Consider the following 15,840-nt stretch of genomic DNA (forward strand, 5'->3'; position numbering starts at 1 on the left):
GTCCTCTAGCTCTATTGCCAATAACAGGGGTGAGTGGTCCGATAATAGTCTAGCTTTATATTCCGTTTTCCTAACTCTCCCTTGAATGTGGGCTGATAACAGGAATAGGTCTATCCTTGAGTATGTTTTATGTCTAGTCGAGTAGTATGAGTATTCCTTTTCCTTTGGGTTTTGTTTCCTCCATATGTCCACAAGTTTCATTTCTTGCATTGATTTAATTATAAATTTGGTTACTTTGTTCTTCCTGTTAATTTTTTTCCCCGTTTTATCCATATTTGGATCCAAATTCAGATTGAAATCCCCTCCTATTAGTATGTTCCCTTGCGTATTAGCTACCTTCAAAAAGATATCTTGCATAAACTTTTGATCTTCTTCGTTAGGTGAATATATATTAAGTAGATTCCAAAGCTCCGAATATATCTGACATTTTATCATAACATATCTCCCTGCTGGATCTATTATTTCCTCTTCTATTTTAAATGGCACATTTTTGCTAATTAATATAGCCACTCCTTTTGCTTTTGAATTATACGATGCTGCTGTTACATGTCCTACCCAATCTCTCTTTAATTTCTTGTGCTCCAATTCAGTTAAGTGTGTTTCTTGGACAAATGCTATATCTATTTTTTCCTTTTTCAGTAAATTTAGTAGTTTCTTCCTTTTAATTTGGTTATGTATTCCATTAATATTTAGAGTCATATAGTTCAGCGTAGCCATTTTATATTTTGTTTATCTTCTCTTTCCGTTTTTCCATCATTACCTTTCCTCCTTTTCCATTTCTGTTTTCTTATTTTCAACTCTTTACCAGACAACATTCCTACAACATCCAACATTTTCCTTATTCTCCTATTTCTATCTTCTTTATCCCCAATCTCCCCTTCCCCTCCTGAGTTGTCCTTTATCCCTTGTCGGACAACCACATCTCCCCTCTCCATTTGGATTTGCGAATCCACTCGCAAGCGTCAACTGATTTTGCAGTGACCGCTCATTTCCTCCACCCAGCCCCCCCCAGAAAAGATTTCACTTTTTATATGTCACAAAGGTCACTCTTTTAATTCCCTCCTTATTCTCTCTATTCCATTACCTTCCCTTATTAATTCTTGTCTATACTATCTATGTTTTCCTCTAATTACAGATACTTTCATGATTGCCCATTGTCTCTATTCACTCTTATACCTCTTTACCCGCATACATATCAATCGTGGTCATTTTTACCCTCATTACCCGTCTTCATCACTCAGTCTATTTTTGTCTTTACCCACATACATATCAATCGTGATCAATTTTGCTCTCATTACCCGTCTTCATCCCTCAGTCTATTTTTGTAATTGTTCTGCAAATTTTCGTGCTTCTTCTGGATCCGAGAACAGTCTGTTTTGTTGTCCTGGAATAAATATTTTCAATACCGCAGGATGCTTCAGTGTAAATTTATATCCTTTCTTCCATAAAATCGCTTTTGCTGTATTGAACTCTTTTCTCTTCTTTAGGATTTCAAGGCTTATATCTGGATAAATGAAGATTTTTTGCCCTTTATACTCCAGTGGTATGTTGCCCTCTCTTACTTTTTCCATTGTCTTCTCCAGTACCTTTTCTCTTGTAGTATATCTTAGGAATTTTACTACAATAGATCTTGGTTTTTGTTGTGGTTGTGGTTTAGGGGCCAATGCTCTATGTGCCCTTTCTATTTCCATTTCTTGCTGTAGTTCTGGACATCCTAGGGCCTTAGGGATCCATTCTTTTATAAACTCCCTCATATTCTTGCCTTCTTCATCTTCCTTAAGGCCTACTATCTTTATGTTATTTCTTCTGTTATAATTTTCCATTATATCTATTTTTTGGGCTAGTAATTCTTGTGTCTCTTTAGTTTTTTTATTAGATACCTCCAATTTCTTTTTTAAGTCTTCTACCTCCATTTCTGCTGCTATTGCCCGTTCTTCCATCTTGTCCATTTTTTTCCCCATTTCTGTTAAGGTCATATCCATTTTATTTATTTTCTTTTCTGTGTTGTTTATTCTTTTTCTTAAATCATTGAATTCCTGTGTTTGCCATTCTTTAAATGACTCCATGTATCCTCTAACAAGAGCAAGTATATCCTTTACCTTGCCTTTCCCTGTATCTATTTCACTGTATTCTTCCTCTTCTTCTTCCTCTGGGTTGACCATCTGTTGTTTCTTTGATGCCCTTTCCTCCTCTTCTTTCTTGTTTCCATTGTCTTCTGTGGTCTCTTCTTGCTGCAGGTGTTCTGCAGCTGTCGTTGCCGGCTGTGGAGATCGACTCCCCAGCTGGTCCCCCCTCCCGTCGGTGTGTTTTTTTTCATGCGTGGTTGCGCACTTTTACTCGGCTCTGTGAGCCATTGTTGTAGTTCTTTTTCTACCGACCTGAGGTAGTGGGGTCCTCTCTCCACAGCGGGCCTCTTCGGACAGGTAAGGCCTTCACCTTTTTCCTCCGTTGTCTTCTCTTCCTCTCTTCTTTCCGTTGATTTTGATTTTTCTCCTTTTGTCTCCATCTTCTTTCCACCTTAAAACTCACTTTTCTTTAACTTGTATTTCTGTGCCTTTGTATTTTCTCTTGTTTTTCCCGACTTTTCTGGAGAGGGCTGGAGTTCTCCGTCCGGCCACTACTCCATCACGTGACTCCTCAGCTCGTATGCAAGATAGAGTAAGAAAAACAGAATATAAAGCTAGAATATTATCGGACCATTCACCCTTAATATTGACAGTAGAGTTAGAGGACATCCCTCCAAGAATGTATAGATGGAGATTAAACTCCATGCTACTCAAAAGGCAGGATTTTAGAGAATTCATTGAAAGACAAATTAAAATGTATTTTGAAATAAATACGGAATCAATGAAAGATGTTTATATTATGGGATGCAATGAAAGCATTCATTAGAGGGCAAATAATAAGTTATGTAACCAAGATGAAGAAGGACTATAATCAGGAAACAGAGCAGTTGGAAAGGGAAATAGTAAATATAGAAAAAGAATTAGCAATGAAGGAAGATACAACTAAAAGAAAAGAATTGGCAGATAAAAAAATAAAATATGAAACATTACAAACATATAAGGTGGAGAAGAACATAATGAAGACAAAACAGAAATATTATGAACTTGGGGAAAAAACGCACAAAATTCTAGCATGGCAGCTTAAGACAGAACAAGCTAAGAAAATGGTATTGGCATCAAGGAAAAAAGAGAAACAAATCACATATAATCCAAAGGAGATCAAGAAAAATTTTAGAGAATTCTATGAACAATTATACCAAACTGAAAACGAAGGGAAAGAAGGGAAAATAGATGAACTTTTAACTAAAATTGAACTACCAAAATTACAAATAGAGGAACAAAATAAATTAACAGAACCATTTGAAATAGTAGAAATACAAGAGATAATAAAAAAACTACCAAATAATAAAACACCAGGAGAGGATGGATGCCCAATAGAATTCTCTAAAACATTTAAAGATTTATTAATTCCGCCCCTCCTGGAAGTAATCCACCAGATTGATAAAACACAAAGCTTACCAGATTCATGTAAAACAGCAATAATTACAGTAATACTAAAGCAAGGGAAAGATCCACTCGCACCAGCGTCATATAGACCAATATCATTACTTAACACAGATTATAAGATAATAGCTAAACTATTAGCAAACAGATTAGCAGAGTATGTACCGAAAATGGTAAATCTAGACCAAACTGGATTTATCAAAAAAAGACGCACAACAGACAATATTTGTAAATCTATTAACTTAATTCATGCAGTAGAAGGGAGTAAAGCGCCAACAGTAGCAGTTGCATTAGACACAGAGAAGGCCTTTGACAGAGTAGAATGGAATTATTTATTCAAAGTATTGCAAAAATTCAGTTTACCAGAGAAGTATATTAATTGGATTAAAGCATTATATAAGGGACCATTGGCGAAAGTGACAGTAAATGGATATATATCAAAGCAATTTAACTTAAGCAGATCAACAAGGCAGGGATGCCCACTATCACCCTTACTGTTTGCGTTAGCTATAGAACCACTAGCAGAATTGATAAGAACAGAAAATAATATAAAAGGGATAAAAATAAAAGACAAGGAATATAACATAACATAACATAACAATTACAGCACGGAAACAGGCCATTAGGCCCTTCTAGTCCGCACTGAACCAAACACCCCTTTCTCGTCCCACCTCCCTGCACAATGCCCATAACCCTCCATCTTCTTCTCATCCATATACCTGTCCAACCTTTTCTTAAATAATACAATTGACTCCGCCGCCACTATTTCTCCCGGAAGATCATTCCACACGGCTACCACTCTCTGAGTAAAGAGGTTCCCCCTCATGTTACCTCTAAACCTCTGCCCCTTAATTCTTAACTCATGTCCTCTTGTTTTAATCTTTCCTCCTCTTAACGGAAATAGTCTATCCACATCCACTCTGTCTATCCCTTTCATAATCTTAAATACTTCTATCAAATCCCCTCTCAACCTTCTACGCTCCAAAGAATAAAGACCCAATCTGTCCAAGCTCTCCCCATACTCCAGATGCTTAAACCCAGGCAACATTCTGGTAAACCTTCTCTGCACTCTCTCCACTCTGTTTATATCCTTCCTATAATTAGGCGACCAGAACTGCACACAGAACTCCAAATGAGGCCGCACCAACGTCTTATACAATCTCAACATCACCTCCCAACTCCTATATTCCATGCAATGATTGATAAAGGCCAGCATACTAAAAGCCTTCTTCACCACCCTATTCACGTGAGTTTCTACCTTCAGGGAACGATGTACCGTTACTCCTAAATCTTTCTGCTCTTCTGTATTCCTCAATACTCTCCCATTTACCACATATGTCCTATTCTGATTCTTCTTACCAAAATGAAGCACCTCACACTTATCAGCATTAAATTCCATCTGCCATTTTTCAGCCCACTTTTCTAAGCAGCCCAAATCCCTCTGCAATCCTTGAAAACCTTCTTCATTATCAGTTTATTTGTGGATGATGTTATAGTATACTTAATAGAACCAGAACTATCAATAAAAGAATTATATAAGAAATTGAAGGAATATGGAGAAGTGTCGGGTTACAAGATCAACGTAAATAAAAGTGAAGCAATGCCAATGAATAATGCGGATTTCTCAAAATTTAAGAAGGAATCACCATTCAGATGGCAAATGCAAGCAATAAGATACCTAGGTATACAAATAAATAAAAATCTCGGCCATCTATATAAACTCAATTATTATCCACTAATGAAAAAATTACAGGACAATTTAGAGCATTGGAAAGATTTACCATTAACACTAATAGGAAGGATAAACTGTATTAAAATGTACATTTTCCAAAGGATATTATACCTATTTCAGGCATTGCCAATATACTTGACAGAGAAATTCTTCAAGGAGTTAAAGAAAATAATAAGGAAATTTTTATGGAAAGGGGGCAAACCGAGGATAGCACTAGATAAATTAACAGAATGAGAAACTTGTCCGTGAACTACTCTTTGCAGACGATGCCGCTTTAGTTGCCCATTCAGGCCCAGCTCTTCAGCGTTTGACGTCCTGTTTTGCGGAAACTGCCAAAATGTTTGGCCTGGAAGTCAGCCTGAAGAAAACGGAGGTCCTCCATCAGCCAGCTTCCCACCATGACTACCAGCCCCCCCACATCTCCATTGGGCACACAAAACTCAAAACGGTCAACCAGTTTACCTATCTCGGCTGCACCATTTCATCAGATGCAAGGATCGACAATGAGATAGACAACAGACTCGCCAAGGCAAATAGCGCCTTTGGAAGACTACACAAAAGAGTCTGGAAAAACAACCAACTGAAAAACCTCACAAAGATAAGCGTATACAGAGCCGTTGTCATACTCCTGTTGTTCGTTGTCGAACTCCTGTTCGGCTCCGAATCATGGGTCCTCTACCGGCATCACCTACGGCTCCTAGAACGCTTCCACCAGCGTTGTCTCCGCTCCATCCTCAACATTCATTGGAGCGCTTTCATCCCTAACGTCGAAGTACTCGAGATGGCCGAGGTCGACAGCATCGAGTCCACGCTGCTGAAGATCCAGCTGTGCTGGGTGGGTAACGTCTCCAGAATGGAGGACCATCGCCTTCCCAAGATCGTGTTATATGGCGAGCTCTCCACTGGCCACCGTGACAGAGGTGCACCAAAGAAAAGGTACAAGGACTGCCTAAAGAAATCTCTTGGTGCCTGCCACATTGACCACCGCCAGTGGGCTGATATCGCCTCAAACCGTGCATCTTGGCGCCTCACAGTTTGGCGGGCAGCAACCTCCTTTGAAGAAGACCGCAGAGCCCACCTCACTGACAAAAGGCAAAGGAGGAAAAACCCAACACCCAACCCCAACCAACCAATTTTCCCCTGCAACCATGTCTGCCTGTCCCACATCGGACTTGTCAGCCACCAACGAGCCTGCAGCTGACGTGGACATTTACCCCCTCCATAAATCTTCGTCCACGAAGCCAAGCCAAAGATAAACAAGGAGGCTTACAACTGCCAAACTTTAAAAATTATTATAGAGCCGCACAATTAAGATACCTATCAGATATTTATCAAACAAGGGAAAAGCCAGATTGGACTAGATTAGAATTAGATAAAATAGGGGAAAAGATCCTGAACACATATTATATAAATGGGATGAAAAATTGGTACAACATAGAAGTTCTCCAGTATTACATCATCTACTCAATATTTGGAAAAAGATTCATGTAGAATGGAATAAAACAAATTATCAATTACCAAAACTAATAATGACGCAAAATAATTTACTCCCTTTTACAATAGATAACCTTTCCTTTAGAGAATGGGAAAAAAAAGGGATCAAAAGAATAGAAAATTGTTTTTCAGGAAATAGATTATTATCCTTTGAACAAATGAAAGATAAATACGATATAACTCAAGATACAGGGCTGGCATATTACCAACTGAGATCCTACTTGAAGGACAAATTAGGAAGTAGTCTGAGGTCACCAGAGGGAAGTAATTTTGAATATGTGATTACAGATACAATGATAATCAAAAGATTTATAACAAATATGTATATTAAACTGCAAGAAAAGGAGAATGAGGAAACAAATGGTAAAACTAAACAAAAATGGGAACAAGATTTAAATATAAAGATAAAGAAGGAAACATGGGAGAAATTATGTTCTGGAACGATGAGAAATACAATAAATACGAGGTTACGTATGATACAATATAACTGGATACACAGGCTATACATTACACCTCAAAAGTTAAATAAATGGGACCCAACAGTATCTGATAGACATTTTCGATGTAAAAAAGAAATGGGAACAACAATTCATGCAATCTGGACATGTGAGAAATTAGAAAAATTTTGGGATGATCTCAATCAGATATTAAATAAAATAACAGAAAACAATATACCAAAGAATCCAGAGATCTTCCTCCTAAGTAACATAAAAAACAAAGAATTTGGACTTGATTTGGAGGATGCACAAAAAAGATTTGTTAGGATAGCTCTAGCCGTAGCAAAAAAATGTATTATGTCAACCTGGAAATTGGAAGATAATTTGAAAATACAACAATGGTATATAGAAATGAATAAATGTATTCCATTAGAAAAAATAACATGTAGTTTAAGAAATAATATTGAAATATTCGAACAAATATGGGAGCCTTACATGAAACACAATAGAGAAAACCTACCAGGGACATTCACTACCTAAATTAATGAAAGGAGAAGGAAATGAAAAGAATTGACTCAGTGGGATTTCTTGTTTATTTTTATTGAATGACATTGTTTGACTGGTTTAATGTATCCTAGATTTTGTACTTTAAATGGATGGGTGGGTGGGGAGGTAGGGAGGGTGGGATGGGAGGGGGGTGAGAAAATGGCACTGTATATATTTGAAAAGGAAAAAGTATGTATCATGGTCAATGTGGTTTATGGTGTGAAAAATAAAAAATTTAAAAAAAAAGATATTAAAATTGATCATGTGTAGAAATATTCACAACATTGTGTTACATTATTTTATTGTGTATTGTAATCTCTTTCGTGAATTTAAAACAGTTTAGTTATAACTGAATTTTAATTCAAGAGTTAAAATTCCTCTGAAGGGAAAAATGTGACCGATATATAGATTTGTTTTTGGGAGATAAATTGGGAAAGGTTTGTCAGTGTAGGTCATGTAAAAATATTTTTAAGCAGATCTCATTTGAAATACTGGAGCTCTGCTAATGCTAGACATATCAGCCCCACATCCTTTCCAAGAGCTTTGAGAGTGCCCAAGAGACTTCACTAATGGATTGTTTATTTACAAAAGGCAACAGATGAAAGAACACGTTGGAGCCATCTTCTGTCTGGAGTGGAGCTTACTGATCTCGGAGAGTCATGTGATTTTGTAAGCAGAGAGAGTCAAACAGGTTTCTCTCTGAGACACACACACACACACACACACACACACACACACACACACACACACACACACAGATCAGTTCTACAGTGTTACAGGCAGCAACAGCAGCTGGGACTGGAACAGGACAAGCTGGCAAGTTTGTGGAAAACCCCATTTGGAAGATAGTCTGTGAGTGTTTAGTTCAGCCTGGTCAAAGCCCTTATGGTTCATGCAAAGGGAGAGGACTGGCTGCCTAATGTTTTACTTAAAGTACGAGAAATAAAAAGGAACTCTGTGGTGACCTGAAAGAAATAAGTTATCATCTGGAGAACCTTGAGGGGGTAACTTTCTCCGGCAAGACACTGAAGTGGCTGGGTGTCGAGCATACAACAAATCTCTCTGAAAACCAACAAGAACCTCTCTGAGTGGTAACTATTTACCTTTCAAGCACAAAAACATGGTGAACTTTATAAATGATAAATTCTGTGCACAGTATAAGAATTACCTGCAACCAGTGAACTTGGAGGAATGAGAAGTGAGATTGGACTGTGAATCAAAGAACTTTTCTGAACTTCCACACACATTACATACACATGCACTTAGAATGAGAAGGAGGTTAAGTTAGGTTAGTTAAGTCAATAGTGATAAGTTAAAATGTGATTCTGTTTTCATGTTTAAAGATAATTAAAAGCAAATTTGGTTTAAGTAACCATTTGCCTTGGTGAATATCTATTGCTGCTGGGTTTTGGGGTCCTCTGGGCTCATAACAGCGTTTTAATTAATTCTGTTGGGAGAGGCGTCTTGTTCATGTTTCACACCTACACCATCACGCCACAACCCCCTGTATAGACAAATATTAAATGAACACTATTACAAATATTTCACCCACTCCCTCCCCCCAATACTTACAAGTTCATTCATCACAGCTCTCAGACGTTTTCTGTGCACTGATGCCCCTCTGGCGACCCTGTAACAGCCACTCCGTCTGCCCTATGACATCCCCTCTGACCATCCTGTGCCAACATCTCTGGCACCCCTGTGACATCCCCTCCAGCCACCCTGTGACAGCTGCTCAAGCCTTCCCTGTGACAGACCCTCCAGCTGCCCTGTGACAGCCCCTCTGGTCATCTTGTGCTGGCACCTATGGCCACCCTGTGCTAGCCCCTATGGCCCATCCCTGTGAAAGTCCCTCTGTCACCCTGTGGCAGCCCTTCCACCCCCCCCCCCCCATGACAGTCCCGCCGACCGCATTGTGACATCCCCTCTGGCCGCCCTGTGACAGCCCCTTAGACCGCCTTGTGCCAGCCACTCTGGCCACCCTATAACAGCCCTCCAACTATCTGTAACAGTTTCCCTATGAAAAATCATATAACCACAACTCTGACATTGGTGCCCCTTCAAGTGGAGCCCAGGGCACGTGCCCTCTCTGCCATACCCTAGATATGTTTATGCATGATACTAATGGAGGGTGGGAACTGATACTGAATGGTGTGGGGTCTAATGATACTTATGGGGATATGGCCAGATACTGATGGGTGTATCATCCTGATACTGAGGGGAAGTTTGGTGAGGAGAGGAGAGGAGAGGGTGGGGGCAGGGGAAGGAGTGCAGGCCAATAGGTAAGAGGTCAGAGGTGAACATAGGAGGAAGGGCAGAAGAAACAAATGTTGAGGTGATGAGGGCGTGAGGGAGGATCTCTGGTAGGAGAGGGAAGGGAAGGGGGTGGGGAACTGGATGGAAGGAGACAGAGGAGTAGTGAGAGAGAGAGACGGAGCAGTGGGGGGGGGGTGAAGTGGGGGCTGCTACTAGGCATTGACCTCCAAAATAATCCCTCTCTCCAGATCCCCACCCTTGCTTCTATCAGAGAGCATCACTCTCACCCCTCAGTCCCCTCCCCGATCACCTCTCTGCTCCTTCCCCCTCCAGCCTTTATCCACCCATCACCTGGACCTCGTTCCCCTCCCCTCCTTCACATCCCCACTCAGACATTGACCTGATGAAGGGCTCACTCCCCGAATGGTGACTGCCTGACCTGCTGAGTTCCTATGGCACTTTGTATCCTACACCCATCCCTCACCTTCTGTTGACTCAGGGGAGGGGGAGAGAGCCCTGGGAGGGGAGAGGGAGGTAGAAGTGACAAGGGAGCAGGTAGAGAAGAGAAGGGATGGAAACTGTGGAACCGGATGGGTAAGTGTGTGGGTGTGGAGGGTGGGCTGTGTTACCTAAAGCTGGGAACATGGATGATGGTGATGTTGAATTGGAGGGTGTCAGGGAGAAGATGATGAGTCGTTCTGCATGATCCCCGGAAGTGGATGAGGCCAAAGACAGACATATCCGTGCAGGAATGCTGAGGGGATGGATACAGCAGGGAGTTCAAGCTGGGATCTGTTGGCCAGGTGATTCGGAACCGGACATAGAGGTCTCGACCAGTAAGATGCTGACGTTTACCTGTCTCCTCGTAGGTCACCAGACCTACGTATGAGCTGTCGATGTCTCCTGGAACACACATCAGAGAATCGTGAAGGAGCTGGAGGGAGACATTTGTCCCATCCTGGTGGGGATAGAGCCTTGTGGGGTGGGACCTGATGGGGATGCACATAATAATGATTGGGCGGGGCCAGACACTGATGGGGTAAGGCCTGATACAGACAGGAGTCGAGTCCTGATACTGATGAGGCGGGGCCTGATACTGATGGGGTGGGGCCTGATACTGATGGGGGCGGGGCCTGATACTGATGGGGGCGGGGCCTGTTACTGATGGTGGTGCGGCCTGATATTGATAGGGGTGGGGCCTTTTACTGAAGGGGTGGGGCCTTTTACTGATGAGGCGGTGCCTGATACTGATGGTGGTGGGGCCTGTTACTGATGGGGCATGGCCTGATACTGATGGGGTGGGGCCTGATACTGATGGTGGTGGGGCCTATTACTGATGGGGTGGGACCTGATACTGATGGGGCGGGGCCTGGTACAGATGGGGTGGGGCTTGATACTGATGGCGCAGGGCCTGATACTGATTGGCTGGGGCCTGATACTGATGGTGGTGGGGCCTGGTACAGATGGGGTGGAGCCTGATACTGATGGGGTGGGGCCTGATACTGATGGGGTGGGGGCTGATACTGATGGTGGTGGGGCCTGTTACTGATGGTGATTGGACTTGATACTGATAGGGGTGGGGCCTTTTACTGAAAAGACGGGGCCTGTTACTGATGGGGCAGGGCCTGTTTCTGTTGGGCGTGGGGCCTGATACTGAAGGGGTGGGGACTGATACTGATGGGGCGGGGCCTGGTACAGATGGGGTGGGGCCTGATACTGATGGGGTGGGGCCTGATACTGATGGGGTGGCACCTGATGCTGATGGGGGCAGGGTCTGATACTGATGGGGTGGGGCCTGATACTGATGGGGTGGGCCTGATACTGATGGGGTGGAGCCTGATACTAATGGTGGTTGGGTGGGGCCTGATACTGATGGTGGTGGGACTGATATTGATGGTGGTGGGACCTGATACTGATGTGGATCATCACTGAGGAAATTCATTCATTTATCTGCCCAGATACTTCTTCTCACTCCCACATTTGGGAAAATTCTCAACCTCCATTAACCCTGTGACCCACACACCAATGGGACGTGACACACTTTCCACCACACGCCTGTCGATGTGTCAGTGAATTTCTAGATGGTGTTGTTGTACTGAGTCACACAGTCAAGGTGCGTAGCAAGTAGAGCAGGTGGCTAAGGACACGGCCCTGTGGTGCTCCCGTACTGATGGGGATTGTGTTCTTACAAATCCTCAGATTGTGGTCTGGAGGTGGGAAAATCCAAGATCCAATTACACAGTGGGGTGTTGAGTCCCAGGTGCTGGAGTTTGCTGAACAGTTTTGAGGGGCTGGTAGTGTTCAATTCGGAAATGTAGTCGATAAAGAGCATCCTGATGTTTGCACTTTTGCTGTCCAGGGGTTCCAGGGCTTGGTGGAGAGACAGTGAGAGGGTATCTGCTACGATAGGTGAATTGGAACCGATCCATGTCACCGTTCAGACAGGCATTGAGATGTTACAACACCAGCCTTCATCTCTGTGGATACCTTACCTGTAGTTAGGTGACTAAAACTGCAGTAAATACTGCAAATTTCACCTCACCAATATCTAATACAATTTATCATAACATCCCAACTCCTACACTCAATACGTTAATTTATGAAGGCCAAACACTCTCGCTACATCCCCATCTACCTGTGATAGCAGAACGTTTACGTTTGGCATCAGATGAAACCTTTAGAGCTGGATATAGAATTGAAGTCCGACACGCCCAGTTTTTTTTTTTGGCAACGTTTAGTCCAACTTTTTAGATAAAAAGTTCTCCAGCAATAAGGTGCTAACATTTTACCTTTCTCACTGTTATTGGGCCCTGCATTGTCGTAGGTGCTGCAATTGTCTCCTGTAACGCAAAGATTCAAAGCTTCTTTTTACTGTCACATCATCATACATTCAAAATGCTCTCTACGTGATATATGACAACCTTTGCCTGCCAAAAGGCACAGAGTTGTCATGAACGTTGCCCAGCACTGAGACACTGAGTGTCCGTGGATTCTCCTCCCGTCCTCCTGCAGCCTCTTCAGCCACACAGACTCCCGTTCGATCCATCGGCCGCTCGAGCTCCAGATCCAAACCCCCGACGCGATCGGGAAGCCTTCAACACAAAAGGCCTCTTCACGAGCCCTTCTTGCCCTCAGCTACCTCTCGAATCCTAGTTCATAGACCTGGTTCCCATGATTGGCCCAGGGCAGCAGAAAATGAGGTGACTACCCCGCCCCCCCCCCACCACCCACCACCCAATCCCCGGCTGAGGAGGAGAAGCAGAGGAGAAGACAGAGAGATGGTGACCAGTGAGGGCTTCTGCAGCTGAAGGAACCACTGTAACGCGACTGAATGCACTCAGAGACAATGAGGAGGACAAATACGTTTTTAATAGGTTCCAATCAATGGCCAGTAGATACAGTCGAACTCAGGTGACCTGAGGTGAGGCTGTAAAACCAGGGTTTATATTGGGGTGGGTGAGGGTGGAGCCACTGTTTCAATGGGTAGTGAATTCCACAGATTCACTGCCCTCTGGGATAAGCAGATCCACCTCATCTCTGTCCTAAATCTATGGCCCTGAATCTTGAGGCTACATCCCCCAGTTCTAGTCTCCCCCACCAATGGGAACAACTTACCTACCTCTATCTGATCAATGCCTGTCATAATTTTATACATTTCTACAACATCCTCTCTCATTCCTCTAAATTCCAGCAAATACAGTCCCAGACATTTCAGACTCTCCTCATAGGCTCACCCTTTCATCCCTGGAATCAACCTGCTGGACTTCTTCTGCACCGTCTCCAAAGCCAGGACATCCTTCCTCAAGTAGGGAGACCAGATCTGAATGCAGTTCTCCAGATGCAGCCTCACCAGGACCTTGTCCAGTTGCAGCACAACCTCCCTGCTCCTAAATTCAATTCCTCTGGCAATAAAGGTCGAAGTTCCATTTACCTTCCTGATAACCTGCTACACCTGCAAACCAACCTTTTGCGATTCATGCACAAACACTCCCAAGTTCTTCTGCACGGCAACATGCTGCAATCACTTTCCATTTAAATAATATTCTTATCTTCCATTTTTCCTTCCAACGAGGATAACCTCACATTTACCAACACTGGACTCCGCCGGACAGCCGTTTGCCCACTCACTTAACCTATCGATATCTCCCTGCAGACTCTCCGTATCCTCTGTACAGTTTGTGTTTCCATTCTATTCAGTGTCATCACCAAACAGATACATCCCGCTCTGTCCCCTCTTCCACGTCATTAATGTACATCGTGAACAGTTGCAGGCCCAGCACTGATCCCTGCGGTAACCTGCTTACATTGAACTTACCTGCACTGTGAGCTTCAGGTGCTTGGGCTTCTCCACCACCGATCACAAGGCTGGCGTACGTCCAGTTATCTGTAAGACAGGCAGAATTTACTGCCAAGGTGCAGGTTGTCTGCAGACGTCCAACTCCACAGACACAGAATCTCACTAAGTGGGAAGGTGTGGCTGAAACTGATGGGGGTGCTGAGAGTGACAGGAGGTGGGTGTTACCTAAAGCTGGGAACGTGGATGTTGGTGCTGTTGGGTTGGAGGGTGTCGGGGAGTAGATGACGTGTTGGTCCACACGATCCCCAGCAGTGGGTAAGGCCAAGGACAAACCTGTCCATGTGGGAATGCTGAGGTGATGGATATAGCCACGAGTTCAAGCTGATATCTGATGGTCAGGTGTCCCAGTACTGGACACAGGCTTGTTGATCAATAAGGTGCTGGAGTTTACCTGTCTCCATGTTGGTCATCAGGGTTTCATACGTCCTGTCATTGTCTGCTGGAACACACATCAGAGAATCGTTAAGCTGCATGAGGGAGACATTTGGCCCATCCTGGTGGAAGCAGGAATTGGTGGGGGCAGGGCTTCATTGTGGTGGGATTGTAGCCTGTGTGGGTGTGTTCTGGTGGGGCAGGGACCTGGTGGGAGCTCCGGAAGCTACCTGCTGCCAATCCATTTCCCCATCCTGTAATGATACAGATTCTGGATCTTAACATATCCATGGTTTATTAGGTCTGCACAGCATTGTGGGCCGAAGGGCCCACATTGTGCTGGAACATTCTATGTTCTATAACAGCTCTGACATGGCCCTCTGACCCTTCTCACTTTCTCAGTCTTAATGCTGAATTTCACGGGTCTGATAGAAACAGTATCCCTCCATTTAAAACTTTTCCCTCTGTGTTTGGAGTGAGACAATGTGACTGAATATAGATATGTTATGGTGAGATAAATTGTGGCAGGGTTTTTAGTGAAGGTCACATGCAAACACTTTGAAAGAGATCTTATTTAAAATACTGAAGCTCTGCTCATGCAAGACATATTGGGACCAATAGTCTTTGCAAAAGCTTTGGAGAGTGCCCAAGATACTTCACTAATGGATTGTTGTTTACAAAAAGGCAACATGTGAAAGAGCTTGTCGGAGCCACAATCTGTCTGGAGTGGAACTTGCACTTCTTGGAGGGTCATGTTGTTTGGCAAGCAGAGAGATCAAGAAGTTTTTCTGTGTGTGTGTTTGTCTCTCTCTCTGTGTGTGTGTGTGTGTGTGTGTGTGTGTGTGTGTGTGTGTGTGTGTGTGTGTGTGTGTGTGTGTGTGTGTGTGTGTGTGTGTGTGTGTGTGTATGAGAGAGAGAGAGAGAGAGACAAACACAGAGATCAGTTCTACAATTAGGTAGCAGCAACAAGAACTGGAACAGGATAAGCTGGAAAGCTTGTGGAAAACCCCATTTGGAAGACCTGTTGTGAGGTTGTGAGTGCTTAGTTCAGCCTGGTCAAAGCCCTTGTGGTTCATGCAAGAGGAGACATCTGGCTGTCTAATGTTTCACTTGGAATAAGAGAAACAAAAAGGAACT

At 43.2% G+C, this 15,840-nt stretch overlaps 1 protein-coding gene across 14 annotated transcripts in view; it reads right to left on the reverse strand.

The window, feature by feature from the left end:
- The window catches only part of LOC138765441 (uncharacterized), an 84,409-nt gene that overhangs the window by 26,569 nt on the left and 42,000 nt on the right, over window positions 1–15,840 (reverse strand). For 5 of the 14 annotated variants that reach the window (XM_069942522.1, XM_069942506.1, XM_069942490.1 and 2 more), the window contains 4 exons: window positions 14,723–14,770; window positions 14,290–14,358; window positions 12,764–12,814; window positions 10,830–10,877 (listed from right to left, as the gene is read on the reverse strand). In XM_069942522.1, coding sequence (XP_069798623.1) covers window positions 10,830–10,877; window positions 12,764–12,814; window positions 14,290–14,358; window positions 14,723–14,770 — 216 coding nt within the window. The remainder of the gene's footprint in view (window positions 1–10,829; window positions 10,878–12,763; window positions 12,815–14,289; window positions 14,359–14,722; window positions 14,771–15,840) is intronic. The other 9 variants (XM_069942518.1, XM_069942534.1, XM_069942552.1 and 6 more) reach the window with 6 other exon arrangements.

The sequence above is a fragment of the Narcine bancroftii genome, chromosome 1 (genome assembly GCF_036971445.1).
Source record: "Narcine bancroftii isolate sNarBan1 chromosome 1, sNarBan1.hap1, whole genome shotgun sequence".
Taxonomy (NCBI): Eukaryota; Metazoa; Chordata; class Chondrichthyes; order Torpediniformes; family Narcinidae; genus Narcine; species Narcine bancroftii.